Source organism: Bacillus rossius, chromosome 10 (assembly GCF_032445375.1).
Source record: "Bacillus rossius redtenbacheri isolate Brsri chromosome 10, Brsri_v3, whole genome shotgun sequence".
NCBI lineage: Eukaryota > Metazoa > Arthropoda > Insecta > Phasmatodea > Bacillidae > Bacillus > Bacillus rossius.
In genome coordinates, this window is record NC_086337.1 from 1881311 (window position 1) to 1896528 (window position 15218).

The window sequence follows — 15218 nt, forward strand, 5'->3', positions numbered from 1 at the left end:
TTGCAGCACAACATGTCCGTCAGACTGTTGATGCCACCTTCTTCAGCCAATTGCGAGGCTGATGAAGACGAAAATTTAATTCTACCAGAAGATGGAAAAATAACTTCGTTGACAACTAGTGACTGATGACATGAACATGGAGTTTCGTGGTGTATGTCAAGGTAATTACTTAGCCTATTATTTTTGTGTGATAAATTATTTCTTTGAGTGCTAAAATCAAATAAAATCATCAATAATGACTGTGTTATGCATTTCAAGTCAGCATCGTTCCCCCCGACATTGCAAAACGGTTCTGATAGTAGGTATATAAAATTGTTGTAATGGAATTTAACTGTACATTCTTATAATATGAATAAAAATAATAAATACTTTTGCGTCTCCAGATACCAAGGAGGAGGCATTGCGCATTTGGCTTACACTCAAATGTTTGATATGAATGGTTCTTGACACCAACACTAGATTTGTAAGGCGCCTAAGGCGCTAATTGAAAAATCTATAAATCTATAAATTTAATTTTTTGTTGAAAATTCCAGTGTTCCCTTACCTGCACACACAAAACTTACTTAGTTACTGAGCTTTACTTGACTGCAACTCTTTGTCGTCACCAAGACACTGCATGCATACTCATCTTCTTACCTCCATGCAAGCATTACAAAGTCAATGTTTAAGTCACTGATGAGCGTGTTTATATTTTAGATTTCAGCACAAAGTTTTTTCCCCTCCAGATTCACAGAGGTTTCATACTACCATCATTATGCTGTTGCCAGCAATAATTCACAACTTAAAAATTTATTATATCGATATTTCTCGAAGTATAATTAAGTATAACATCGGATTTTTTTAAATTATTTAAATTTTTAACTTTTATTTAAATATCTCTTGAAAAAAAAAAACAACAATCTCACTTATGTGGAAGTGTGATTTCTCTTTCACGGGGGAGAATCATGAATTTTCCGAGATAGCAGATGTGACATTAAACAATGATGAAGTACCATGTTCCTAAACGATGACAGTGACAGTGAGAACTCAATGCAATACGACCATATATTCAGGTAAACGTAACAGTTGTATAAATAATCATCAGCTACCTTTAATAAGAAATAAAAATATGTTTTTCATTTCAGATTGTCTTCCTACAAATGATTTGTGGACACCTAGACCTGCAAGCCGAACAACGCTTGAGGATAATGCAATACATTATTTTGCCGGATTCTCAGCAATGAAATGTATGAAGAAGTTTCAGTGTGAAATGTGTAAAACAACTCTTACTACCACTCCAACAGCGTCGATTCAAAATTAAACACTTCTACATTACAGAACTTATGTGCCCGCTAATTCACCTGATGACTTTGTTCATGGAGGGTACCTCGTATCACCTTCTGAGTTGTTACAGAGTATTACACTGCGTCAACTTCAAGAATATTCTGTTTTGTATGAAGGCATTTGTCATAAGAAAAATCTGTCACGCTTAATGTAACAGCATATTTTAAATGTTACTTCCACTTTGTTTACTTCTTGGCTGGAAACCTGTAAAAACCACAGGATATATCTTTTAAGAACATTAATTAAAGTTCGACTTTTTAATGGTGTAAAGTGGGCTTCCTGGTGCCAAAGAGACTCTAAAAGATGTAACATGGACAACAAATCAAAACATTACCAAAAAACAAAGAAGATGCGACATTTTTAAATGTTTTAATTTAGTGGATAGCAAAATATGAAATATTAGAAATAATATCATATTTTTTAGAACTGTAATGACACCGCAAAACTTTGTGTAAAAAAACGTTATCTAAATTATATAGCATACTTTAATGATGTCAAAACTTAATGTTGTACAATACACAATGTATTGTAAAGTAAATAATTGTATAATTTGAACATTTCATTGGGTACTTGAAATACGTCCAAGCTTATGTATCACTGTATCCTGTGAGTAATTACCTATATATTCAGATGTCTTGTAATTTTTGAATTGAGCACTTCTTTTGCTGATATCTCAACTATGCAATTTAATATGAGTCGCCTCTAGGTTACTATCAGAATTACAAAAAATTTAAAAACCTCCCCTTTTTTATTAGCGTACCGGTACTTCAGTAGTAGTACAGATCTTATTTTCGAATAGCCATAATAGTTCAAATTTCAATTAAGCATCTACCTATTGCCAGTAAATTTCATGTTTAGGTTATGTGATATTATCGGGCCAGTGATTTTAAATATTGGTGTACGGTATTTGAATAGTAATATTCATGATTATAAAAAGGTCACATTAAAATTAGGCCTATATTTAATTTCGATAAACGGAACATCGGTAACATAATAAAAAAACTGGTATTTATTATATTTCCTAAATTATGCATTGAAATCTTACGTGTTATATTGTCTATTTAAGTAATAATAGGGTGATACCACGTACAATCCTTTGCTACGAAAATTTATTTAAAAAGACAGTTAATATGACTTCAGTCTGCTTTTGTTTACATCGGTTATTATTGGCTAGACCTACGTCAATAATAAACTGTTAAAATAATTTTCCGTGTACCAACAGGGTCAAGTACAAGTTTTAATTTTTCATTGCTCAATCGTTAACTAACCTTAAGTGGTTGCACAGTTACAATTATAGAATAACCGTAACTATTTATATTAAAATTATGCATCGGTTGTCAAGATGTGATGTAAAGTTTTTTAAATTAATAATAATAATAAAAAAAATATATAACATCATAAGGTAAACTGCGCTTAATCTGAATCAGTCAGAGAAGTTACAAAAAATTTAAATTGCCTTTATGAAAATTGACATTTACTTTCACCGGGCATCAACTACAATACGTGGTGTGAATTTAAAGTAATGAATTGGTGTGATACTTGATGGACTAATTAAGAAAATATTCTATCAATGTGTCGAGAGTCCAGGTTCTTGGTAAGCAGGCTGGTTGGCAAATCTCATCCCCAGCCAACCAGGTTACTAAGCTACTGCCTGCTGTCTGAGAAGCGGAGCGGAGCTATATGCCAACTGCCCAATGTATTCATTGGCATTCATTGGCTGAAGGCGTCGAACGTAGCTTGGAGGATTGAGATAGAGCTGGTATTGCCCGGCCAAGGCAGCAGTATGCCGCGATAAAATATCATTATTTTTTTTTTTTAGGTTTTATTCCTTAATGTACATAGCCTATATTAGGTAAGTTTTTAATGCCTCATACAATATAATACGGCAGAAAAAAATAATGCGTCACACAGTGATTTTAAGGTTTGGCAGGTGATTTGGTACAAAGTTCGTTATGGAACGATATTTCTTTCCAGATTACACTAGAAATGTAATAAAAGTATGCGAAATGTGCATTAAGAATCAAATATCAAAAAGACGTTTACTAATCGTTGATGTATATAGACGTTTGCTCAGAATCGTCTTGTATGTTTTCGAGTTTCGCGCGCGCTCGCACTTCCACGATGGTATCGCGTTACAAAAACTCACGAAATATGCTTTTTAGCAAAGTTCCTAAGAAATTGTAATGAAATTGTACTTAATTTGTTTGTATTGACCATTTAATTATAGTATATTTGTTATAATAAAACCATTTGTAATTTAATGGTAAATTACACAATTACTCTATGCTTGTCCATAGCATATCTGTGGAAATTTTAATGTTTTGCTCTATAGAATAAATATTTTTTGTAATTAAATATTTTATGTTTAAAACAAGCGCAGTCCGACGTAAAAAAACAAACTAAAAGTTTATTAAGAACGGTTTAGCAGGCAAAGAAAAAAAATTGACTTGAACCAGACTGAAAAGGACTGTCAATTTATATTGGTTTATTATAATTATTCTTTTGAGTCCTAATACGAAACTTTAAAAGACTATCTACGAATACCAAGAGTTATATTGAAGAGTATCCAAGTATTTTGAATTACTGCAAACTTCCAGATTATTGATCGCTTCTAGTGATATTGGGCTTGTGCATGTTGTTCCGTTGGTGGAATCATCGTATGAAATACTGTGACTACTACAATTTTGAAGGTATTTTTCATTGTGCATGTGCGAGAGCGAATGGAACCTGAAAACATACAAGGCAAATTACAAGGAAATATTTATGTTTATCAATATTTAGTAAACTTCGATTTGATATTTGACCCTTGATGCACATTTTGTTTTCTTGCATTACATAGTTAGAGTAATCAGGAATACATAATAATTTTGTAACAAAAATTGTAGATACTAAAACTTTTCATAGACCTTAAAAACACTTTTTCATGTATTATGTTTTTACTGCCGTAATAACGTTTTTAAGGTCGTAACAACTGAACCATTGGCGGCTATGGATATTAAGAAATATAAACTAAAAATTTCGTGCAGTTTGGTTAATTACTTTCTTCACAATGACGAGTTCGCTTGGCCAGTGTGTACGGCGGCTTAGCAAGCGGCAAGCTAGGTCTGAATCCTCGCGTGACGTCCGCAGCGCGCGATGTTGGAGGGGGGAAGAGACCCGATATCCTAGGCGCTTCCTAAACCCTTGCCGTCACACATACACACACAAACATGAAGGACAGGCATTTTGGAAAGAAAAGGATGGCGATAAAGTGTTGAAGTTGTCCTACTCGCCGCAGCGCGCGCCACTGCCTCGCACTCCCGCAAGCCCTGCCATCTCGTGGCTGTTAGGCCAACTACTTGAATAACGCTCCAAAATCACGAAGGTATTTCTCCATTAGGAAGCGACTTCTATCCATATACTCAATGGTTGTACAATGTAGCTAACTTATAACCTAACCAACTAACTGTTCACACATTTCATAGTATTTTTATTGTGGTTGCCTAGAACCATTTTCATGATTTTATGCAATTTTTTGTGTACCTAACTTAACTAATTGTTAAAATGGTTAAATACTGGTAAACTACTAGAAGTATTACATTGCCCTTTTAGATAATAATTCTTACAAATGCTTGGAAGTGGGGAAAAAATGCATCTTGGAATTTTATTAAACTTTTTTAAGAAGTTAAAAGCTTAAAAAACTTATTCTCTTACCGCGAACACGAACTGACGACTAGACTAGCGTTTTTTTTTTGTTTTTTTTTTGGGGGGGGGGGGGGGTTTAAAACATTGTTAATCAACTATTTTTTTTTTTTTTTTTCGAAATTTCCCTTTGATTATAAATAGATTTGTAATATAGCATCATCTAAAAGTATAATCATGAAAATGTAGCTCAAAGCGATTAACTTGTTTGTTAATACTAAACACCAACAAACACTGCACACTGATTGGCCGGGAACGAGGGAATGAATAATGATTACTAAATTTAATGGTCTGATTTTCATGTTAGTCGTGAATAGCGATATTTTAGTACTATCGATTCAGTCGATAATTTTTATTCCTTAGTGCCCATCACTACTACAAAGTCTCTTATTGCAAGTTCAAAATAAGCTGCAACACGTTATTGTTATACTCCAGAGAGTATATTACTGCAGATTTATAATATGTAGTGGCGTTAATAATTTTTTACTTCACAAATTCTCTTACTGCAAATTCAAATTACATTGAGCTAAAACGTTTATAACCGGGCACTGCGGCTTCTATATATACAGTTCAAGTGTATGGACGGTTCTGCGACGGGCTTCAGGCTTCAGGCTTCAGGCTTCAGGCTGTGGAGCCGGGAGTCGATGTCCGCCTTCTTGCATTGAAACGTCACGACGGCCATCATGTATGACCTTGACTTTGACTTTCAGAATTTTGCCAAAAATTACTCAAACCTTACCTAAATCGGTCAGCCAAATTTTCCAATTTTTAAGGAAAACAATTCTGCCTAAAATTTTCAAAAAATCTGGAAAATTAAAATTACCCTATTTCGAGGGAAAAATTCCAGTAATGAGGGAAAATTTCCCGTTTTAGTCCTCAAAATTGCCAGTGGCTTGAAAAGTCCGCAAAGCGGCTTGAAGTCTGCGTCTACAAGCCGCTGAGGTCATGACCTTGACAATTAGGATGCCATTGCTGCCATTTTGAATTGCTATGTAAATATTATAATTTTTATTACCGCCGCCATCTTAAAATCCGTAGTTATTATCTGAGTTTAAGGGGAAATATTTTAAATTTAATAAAAAATTAAATAATTAATATTTTAATAAAAAAAATTCCGGCATTTTGTATTATGATGTCACTACCACCATCTTGAAAATCTTCAATTATATAGCTAAAAAAAATCCGGGAAAAAACTTTAAATTTATCAAACAAAATTTAATTTATCCAATTTTAATAACATTTTAATTAAAACGCACTTTCATCATGGTGTCTTCGGTTCGAACCCAGTGAGGCCAAAAATAAAAATGCCACTATAATTCCTCCACGGAAGCCACTGACAGACTGACCCACCACTAATGCCAAGGTATATATATCGCGAGCTATTAAAATGTCACATGCGCCATCTTGTTTTCGTCTGCTGGAGCCCATCATTTTGGAGCCAACATAAGATTAATGTTTGCTAGAGGATGCTGCCGCCTTATTAGTTTAATTTTTACCCGCTGAGTACAGAAAAAATGTACTATTGTGGCGCCTGCCATCTTAAAATTTGGGCGCCATCTTGGAAATTCGTGATGATTTAGCTCTAAATTCGGGAATAATTCAAAAATTTATTTTTATAATCTTCAATCACTATACTAATTTATTCCATCAGTTCCTGTCCTTGGTTCGATGTTTGATCGACACAAAAAAATTAATTTTACATTAAAAAATTTATTCAATAAAAACATCTTAGGTTCCTAGTTTACCAGTCTTCAGTAAGCCGATAATAACATATTGGCCGCCATCTTGTAAATTTGTATTTAATGACCTAGAAATTCGGGAAAAAATTCCAAAATTCATAAAAAAATTCACTTATTAAAATAATAATTGACTCCATGGATATCCGTCCTTGGTTTGATTCTCGGCCAGTGGTAAGAGAGACTAAAACTTAAAAAAAAAAAAAATCAGTTTTCAATTAACATTTGTGGTGTTTATTAATCATTATCTCTACGAAAAATAACTATATAAGATATCTGTCCATCGAAATAAATATCTTTTCGCTTTGCCTACCATGAATGTCAATTTTTTCGATACTTGGAATACCTTCCGACTAGGTCTTAGTCCAAGTGTCTTCGGACGACGAGGACAGGCCATGTGCAATGTCGGGCGTACAGACCAGATGTCTTCGGACCACGAGGTATTCTTTGTTGATAACAAATATATCACATTTCAAGCAGTCAAGTAGACAAAATCTCCGAACTGTCAGACCTAAAGTATCGATAAAAACAATCGCAAGCAATTAGACGAAAGGAACATTTTTCACTCTTGATTAAGGACCAAGAAACCCTGACGAATGTTTTATCAAGACCAATAGGTTTTTAACCAGTTAATATTTAGAGCTTTTTTAATTAAAATTCTATTAAAATTTAATTAGTTAAATTTTTTATAAATTTTAAATTTTTCCCGATTTTCTAGCTAAATACTTGAGGATTTTAAATATGGTTGCAGTGAAATCATAATCCTAGATGCCGGGAAGTTTTTTTATTAAAAATTGTATTATTTAATTTTAAATAAATTTCTCATTAAATTCTGATAATAATAACTGATTTTTAGGTTTGGTGTCCGTAACAGAAATTGCAAATTTTCATAATTCAAAATGGTGGCCATGGCTTCCTAATTGTCAAGGACCGCAGCGTCTATAGCGTCTTGTAAATGCTGATTTTAAGCTGATTTGTGTACTTTTCAAGCCACTGGCAATTTTGAGGATTACAACGGGAAATTTGCCCTCAAAAAGGGAACTTTTCCTTCGAAATTGGGAAATTATTGTTTTTGAAATTTTTCGGTGTACTTACCTATAACCAAGAAATGTTGGCAAATTTAAATGAATTTTTCAATTTTGGAAAAGTTTGAGTAATTTTTGTTAATCTTTGGCCAATTTTGAAGGTCAAGTTCAAGGCATACAAGATGGCTGCCGTGACGTCACAATATAAGATGGCGGTCATCGACTTCTGGCTCCTGGCTCCACAACGACCGTCATTTGCATGCTACTATGGATCCACACCAATTCGTGCCAGGGCTGCTCATTATTTCGCACTGTAGAGGCTCAGAAAGGTAACCAATCAGAGACACTTCATGCGTGGGAGTCGGTGTGCTGAGTGTTGGCACGAGCCGACGACCATGCTCGTTCCTGCCCGCCCGCCCGCTTCTTGCAGGCGCCGGCCACCGCTAGCTGCTCGGCATCCACAACACCGCAGTCCCAATGGTGGCAAGCATTAAGCTAAACATAGAGCAACATTAAAACAGACAAAAAGTTTTAAATTAAAATAAATGATCAAAAATAGCATACATATCAATATTTTATAAGCAAAAAATTAAATATAGAGAAAAAAAATTAAAATTTAAAAAATTCTTCATAAGTGACCTGCATTATCAACATGAGCGTGTATCATGTCCGTACGGCCTGGTTCCTGCTATGATAACTTAAGAGGGCGATATGCCTATCTCCAGCTTCAACGTTAGCCAGTAGTATCATGTCCGCACGACCTTGTTGCTGCTGTGGACACCTGCATGTGTGGTCTTGTTCCTGAGAGGACAACTCCAGCATCATGCCCACGTGGACTTATCCTCAGAGTCAGCCAGCAACATCCATGAGCGGCCTTGTTCGTGCGAGGTTGGCTACATACTTACAGACTCGCCTGCCCACGTGACCTTGTTTGGCAAGGGTAACTAGCATACCTCTAGGCTCACAGAACTGCGTACTTCCAGCCTCGCAAGGTTGACCTGCAAGCCTCCAGTATCACCGCAGTCGGCACCATACCTGAGTGGCCCTGTTCCGATAAGTATAGCTGCTAGGGAAACTGGCAGATTCACATTTAGCCAGCAATAGGTTCGCGGTCTTGTTGCTGCGAGGATAGCACCCAGCCTGGAGGTAAGCCAACAACATGTATGCGGGGCATTGTTTGTCCTCATGTCTTGTCCAGCGAGGATTGCTACAAGGTTCACCTGCATTTCTCCATTCTTAACGTCAGCCAAAAACTTGTATATTTGTACATATATATCCGGCGAGAATATTTATAAGAGCGACCTGTTTTTCTTCTGTCTGAGATGTGTGATTACTATACCTTTATAAGACAAAATGTACCAGATCACTTTTTTATGACAAGTTACCAGTCGATATGTCGCCAGTTTGCAATCTTATCTAGTCCTTGTTTGTAACTAGTTAGAAATATTTTGTATAAACCTAGCTACTTTGATAATTTTTTCCGGTGATGAACGTTGTGAATTAAAAGTTGAGTAAGTTGTATTATGATGTTGATTGTTTTTTGTAGTTATATTTGTTAATGGATATTCTGCCGGCTTGTGTGCAATGTTATATAAAGTATCTATGTGCATATAAGTTGTGTGTTTAAAGAAAAATCTATTGAGTATGTGTGTAGGCCTACCTACTAATAGCATTGATATTTGCCATTCACTGCAAATGGAGGCGTAATTAATTGTTTTATGTTGGTATCTCTAATTGCACATTTCTAATTTTCGGTGGGCCAGGAAGGTTAGTTAATGGTTAGTTGGAGACATGCACATAAGAGTGGAGGAACATGATGGAATGCGTTAAAACAACAGTGTATTACTGGGATGTTATTACCAGTACCCTAGTAGTTATATATATAAAGCAAACATAAGTTAATAATTAAGATATTCAGAAGCATTGCTAATGGCAGCAGTGTGCAGGGCTGAGGCAGGGTGTAGTATGCTGTTGAGCGCTGAGCGCTGAGCGCTGAGCACTAGTATCTTGTGTTGCAGGTGGTGTCTCCAAGGACGCGAAGAAGGATTCGTCCTCCACTGTCACTGCCCCAGGTAAATCACTGTTATGTTGAGACATTGGCTTAAATTAGTATGGATGTATGATAGCTTCAGTTCGAGTAGTGTAGTTGCTGCTCGGCAGAGGCCGTGCAGGAGATAACAGAAGCTACTCTAATATATATATATATATAATATATAATAATAATTTCAAAAAATATTAACAGGCAGGTTAAGGAGTACATGCCACATCGGTTAAGGAATGCATATAGTCTGGCATGCTAAATCGTAATTAATTATGCATTTTTTAATAGAGAATAGAAATGGGATCTTTTTGTAAGGCCCTAAAGTATTTTCGCCGAGATTTTAATTGAATATATTTATGTTTTACCGACAAGTTTTTTGAGAAAATAAAGAAAATTTAATTCACATCCATAAAAAAAAGTGTACAGTACTTTTCGAATTCAAGTAAAATATTATCAGTTATATGCATTAAGATACAAGCAATCCAAAATAAATGCATGAAGCGTAAAATACTCACAGACATGAGAACTGCCTGTGGCGAGCTCTGACTAACAACTAATAAAAAACTTCATTAAAAAACAACTTAGAAGGTAGTAAGTAGTAGGAACTGGGTGGTCGGAGGACAGGTTGTCAGGAAGATGAGGACAAACATGTGGCATGGAGGGGATGTAATCTGCTGACGGCGGCCATCTTGGTTCCGAAACTTGAAGGCAGGTGGTGCCAGGGGTATTTATTAGTACAACACTCTTACGGTGGGTTGGGATAAGCCAAGCATGTTGAGGCTAGGAGGCAGACTTAGCCCCTGGGCTAAATAATGTGTGTATGTATGTTTTTAAGGCAGTAGTAATAGTTACATTTTGTAGAGAGCATCACAATTAAGTTTCAAAAATATTTTACCAGAATGTGTCATTTTTAAATACAGCGCAAATACAGTCAGCCATCTCTAATGGCCGTGTTGTTTGCTAGAGGGTGCCACATTTAAACTAGTCGATAGAGTGCCACCATCTTTAGTGCAAAAGTAGTCTGTTTTGAGGCACCATCTTGACTTGGCTTGCCTCTTTGTAGGCTTGTACTTGTTCCTTTAAGTGCATAGGGCGTACCGGAAAAAGCTTGTAATGCGCACCATCTCGCCATATTGAATTTTAAAAGATACAATTTTGGATGGGAAGCTGTAGGCATGAAGCACCTAAGGATATATTTAGGTATCCAAGATGGTGACCTCCAGCAAAACAAAAAATTAAGATGGCTGACATTATGTCATCCAAGATGGCGACTTGCAGCAGATGAAAACAATATGGTGGTTGTGATGTCATAATCCAATATGGCGACCTTCATTGCCTCCTAGCTAGATGGCTAGTGCGGGTGAGGAACTGCTGCAATATGAAGGTTCCCAGGTCATCGAGTTGGTATTTATATCGGGGTAGGGGTGGGGTCATAAAATATGGTGGGAATGTCGTGAAGGAGAGGGGGGAGGGGATTGGTGACATTTTCTTGGAGATAAATGGTGCGGGAAGTGGTGGGGGGTATATCGCGAGGAAAAAAAATAGAGAATGGTGGGGGGAAAGAGGTGGAGGAGGAAAATTTCCAATAAAAAAATATTTTTTTGTAAAGTGTAGAGGGGTGTGGGTGGGTGGTGGCAGGAGGGGAGGCGGGCTAGTTCATATATGCAATGGTATTAGTGGTGGAGGGTCAGTCTGTCAGCAGCCAGCTTGGGGAAGTATTGGTTGCCATTTTTATTTTGCCCTCACTGAGTTCAAACCGAGTACTCTTAGCTCTATGACATAAGTGATTTTTTAAAATAATATTTTATAAAAAATTTATTTACTATATTTTATGTATGTTAATTTTTTTCCAATTTTTTGGTAATAATTACTGATTTTCAAGATGGTGGCCATAATGAAAATTGCAACAGAGATGCCATAATTCAAAATGGTGGATGTTTCTGGAAAACAAAATAGCGGAGTTAAAAATGGTGGAAAGTTCTAGGAAATAAGTGGTGGATTTAAAATTAAAATGGTGGAATATAAGATGGCGGATCCGAGATGGCTGCTAGGGTCAAGGTCAAGGTGATCTAATATGGTGGGCATTGGCTCCAGCTCCAAACTCCGACTCCCGGGCTCGGACATACATCTATATACTACTATTATGATACAAACAAATATGACTATTCATATTTTTTAGAGTATTACATGTGTTCCCTCTCTACGAGCAAGACCATAACCAACACATAACATTTTGCATTTCAGTACAATGTATGATCGCTACAGTGTATACGAAACAGTTGCAACATTCACGTCAGACATTAACTTTTCTGGTAGACACACTTCACATCACATGAAAATAATATGATGGAAAAAAATCGTGACAGTAAATTTAATTTAAAAATTTTGTAAAGCTATTTTATTTTGGCACACTCGTTAAAATACTCTATCACGCCAACTCACTCGTAGCCATAACAATGTAATGTAATATGACTCCACTCAGCATCCTCGCCATCGACACTTCCACCTTGCTCTCTACATCCGCTGTAGTGTTTTCAGCCCCTTCAGCCCGTTCAGCCACCCGCTCACGAGGTCCCAGCAGCCTCCCCAGTTATGTTCACTTCCTCGGTCATGGCTGCCTCCTCCAACTCCTCAGCAACGACCGACTCCTCCTCCAAGCCTTCTCCTTGAACTTCCTCCTCCTCAGCACTGTCTTCTTGTACCTCCTCCTCAGCACTGTCTTCTTGTACCTCCTCCTCCTCAGCACTGTCTACATGTACATTCTCCTCCTCAGCACTGTCTACATGTACCTCCTTCTCCTCAGCACTGTCTACATGTACCTCCTCCTCAGCACTGTCTACATGTACCTCCTCCTCCTCAGCACTGTCTACATGTACCTCCTCCTCCTCAGCACTGTCTTCTTGTACCTCCTCCTCCTCAGCACTGTCTTCTTGTACCTCCTCCTCAGCACTGTCTTCTTGTACCTCCTCCTCCTCAGCACTGTCTACATGTACCTCCTCCTCCTCAGCACTGTCTTCTTGTACCTCCTCCTCAGCACAGTCTTCTTGTACCTCCTCAGCACTGTCTTCTTGTACCTCCTCCTCAGCACTGTCTTCTTGTACCTCCTCCTCCTCAGCACTGTCTTCTTGTACCTCCTCCTCCTCCTCAGCACTGTCTTCTTGTACCTCCTCCTCCTCAGCACTGTCTTCTTGTACCTCCTTCTCTTTAGCACTGTCTTCTTGTACCTCCTCCTCCTCAGCACTGTCTACATTTACCTCCTCCTCCTCAGCTCTGTCTTCTTGTACCTCCTCCTCCTTAGCTCTGTATTCTTGTACCTCCTCTTCCTCAGCACTGTCTTCTTGTACCTCCTCCTCAGCACTGTCTTCTTGTACCTCCTCCTCCTCAGCACTTTTTTATTGTACCTCCTCCTCCTCAGCACTGTCTACATGTACCTCCTCCGCCTAAGCACTGTCTTCTTGTACCTTATCAGTACTGTCTTCTTGTACCATCTCCTCAGCACTGTCTTCTTGTACCTTCTCCTCAGCACTGTCTTCTTGTACCTCCTCCTCAGCACTGTCTTCTTGTACCTCCTTCACCTCAGCACTGTCTTCTTGTACCTCCTCCTCCTCAGCACTGTCTACATGTACTTCCTCCACCTCAGCACTGTCTACATGTACCTCCTCCTCAGCACTGTCTTCTTGTACCTCCTCATCAGCACTGTCTTCTTGTACCTCCTCCACCTCAGCACTGTCTACATGTACCTCCTCCTCCTCAGCACTGTCTTCTTGTACCTCCTCCTCAGCACTGTCTACATGTACCTCCTCCTCAGCACTGTCTACATGTACCTCCTCCTCCTCAGCACTGTCTACATGTACCTCCTCCTCCTCAGCACTGTCTTCTTGTACCTCCTCCTCAGCACTGTCTTCTTGTACCTCCTCCTCAGCACTGTCTTCTTGTACCTCCTCCTCCTCAGCACTGTCTACATGTACCTCCTCCTCCTCAGCACTGTCTACATGTACCTCCTCCTCCTCCTCAGCACTGTCTACATGTACCTCCTCCTCCTCAGCACTGTCTACATGTACCTCCTCCTCCTCAGCACTGTCTTCTTGTACCTCCTCCTCCTCAGCACTGTCTTCTTGTACCTCCTTTTCCTCGGCACTGTCTTCTTGTACCTCCTCCTCAGCACTGTCTTCTTGTACCTCCTCCTCCTCAGCACTGTCTACATGTACCTCCCCCTCCTCAGCACTGTCTACATGTACCTCCCCCTCCTCAGCACTGTCTTCTTGTAACTCCTTGTCCTCAGCACTGTCTTCTTGTACCTCCTCCTCAGCACTGTCTTCTTGTACCTCCTCCTCCTCAGCACTGTCTACATGTACCTCCCCCTCCTCAGCACTGTCTACATGTACCTCCCCCTCCTCAGCACTGTCTTCTTGTACCTCCTCCTCCTCAGCACTGTCTACATGTACCTCCTCCTCCTCAGCACTGTCTACATGTACCTCCTCCTCCTCCTCAGCACTGTCTACATGTACCTCCTCCTCCTCAGCACTGTCTACATGTACCTCCTCCTCCTCAGCACTGTCTTCTTGTACCTCCTCCTCCTCAGCACTGTCTTCTTGTACCTCCTTTTCCTCGGCACTGTCTTCTTGTACCTCCTCCTCAGCACTGTTATCTTGTACCTCCTCCTCCTCAGCACTGTCTACATGTACCTCCCCCTCCTCAGCACTGTCTACATGTACCTCCCCCTCCTCAGCACTGTCTTCTTGTAACTCCTTGTCCTCAGCACTGTCTTCTTGTACCTCCTCCTCAGCACTGTCTTCTTGTACCTCCTCCTCCTCAGCACTGTTTACATGTACCTCCCCCTCCTCAGCACTGTCTACATGTACCTCCCCCTCCTCAGCACTGTCTACATGTACCTCCCCCTCCTCAGCACTGTCTTCTTGTAACTCCTTGTCCTCAGCACTGTCTTCTTGTACCTCCTCCTCAGCATTGTCTACATGTACCTCCTCCTCCTCAGCACTGTCTTCTTGTACCTCCTCCTCCTCAGCACTGTCTTCTTGTACCTCCTCCTCCTCAGCACTGTCTTCTTCTACCTCTTCCTCAGCACAGTCTTTTTGTACCACCTCCTCAGCACTGTCTTCTTGTACCTCCTCCTCCTCAGCACTGTCTTCTTGTACCTCCTCCTCCTCAGCACTGTCTTCCTGTACCTCCTCCTCAGCACTGTCTTCTTGTACCTCCTCCTCCTCAGCACTGTCTTCTTGTACCTCCTCCTCCTCAGCACTGTCTTCTTGTACCTCCTCCTCCTCAGCACTGTCTTCTTGTACCTCCTCCTCAGCACTGTCTTCTTTTACCTCCTCCACCTCAGCACTGTCTACATGTACCTCCTCCACCTCAGCACTGTCTACATGTACCTCCTCCTCCTTAGCACTGTCTACA

At 39.1% G+C, this 15218-nt stretch overlaps 1 protein-coding gene across 1 annotated transcript in view; it reads left to right on the plus strand.

Annotated features, from left to right (window-relative positions):
- LOC134535708 (uncharacterized) overlaps positions 1 to 15218 on the plus strand; it is a 398944-nt gene that overhangs the window by 358910 nt on the left and 24816 nt on the right. The window contains exon 9 of the mRNA XM_063374911.1: positions 9784 to 9837. Coding sequence (XP_063230981.1) covers positions 9784 to 9837 — 54 coding nt within the window. The remainder of the gene's footprint in view (positions 1 to 9783; positions 9838 to 15218) is intronic.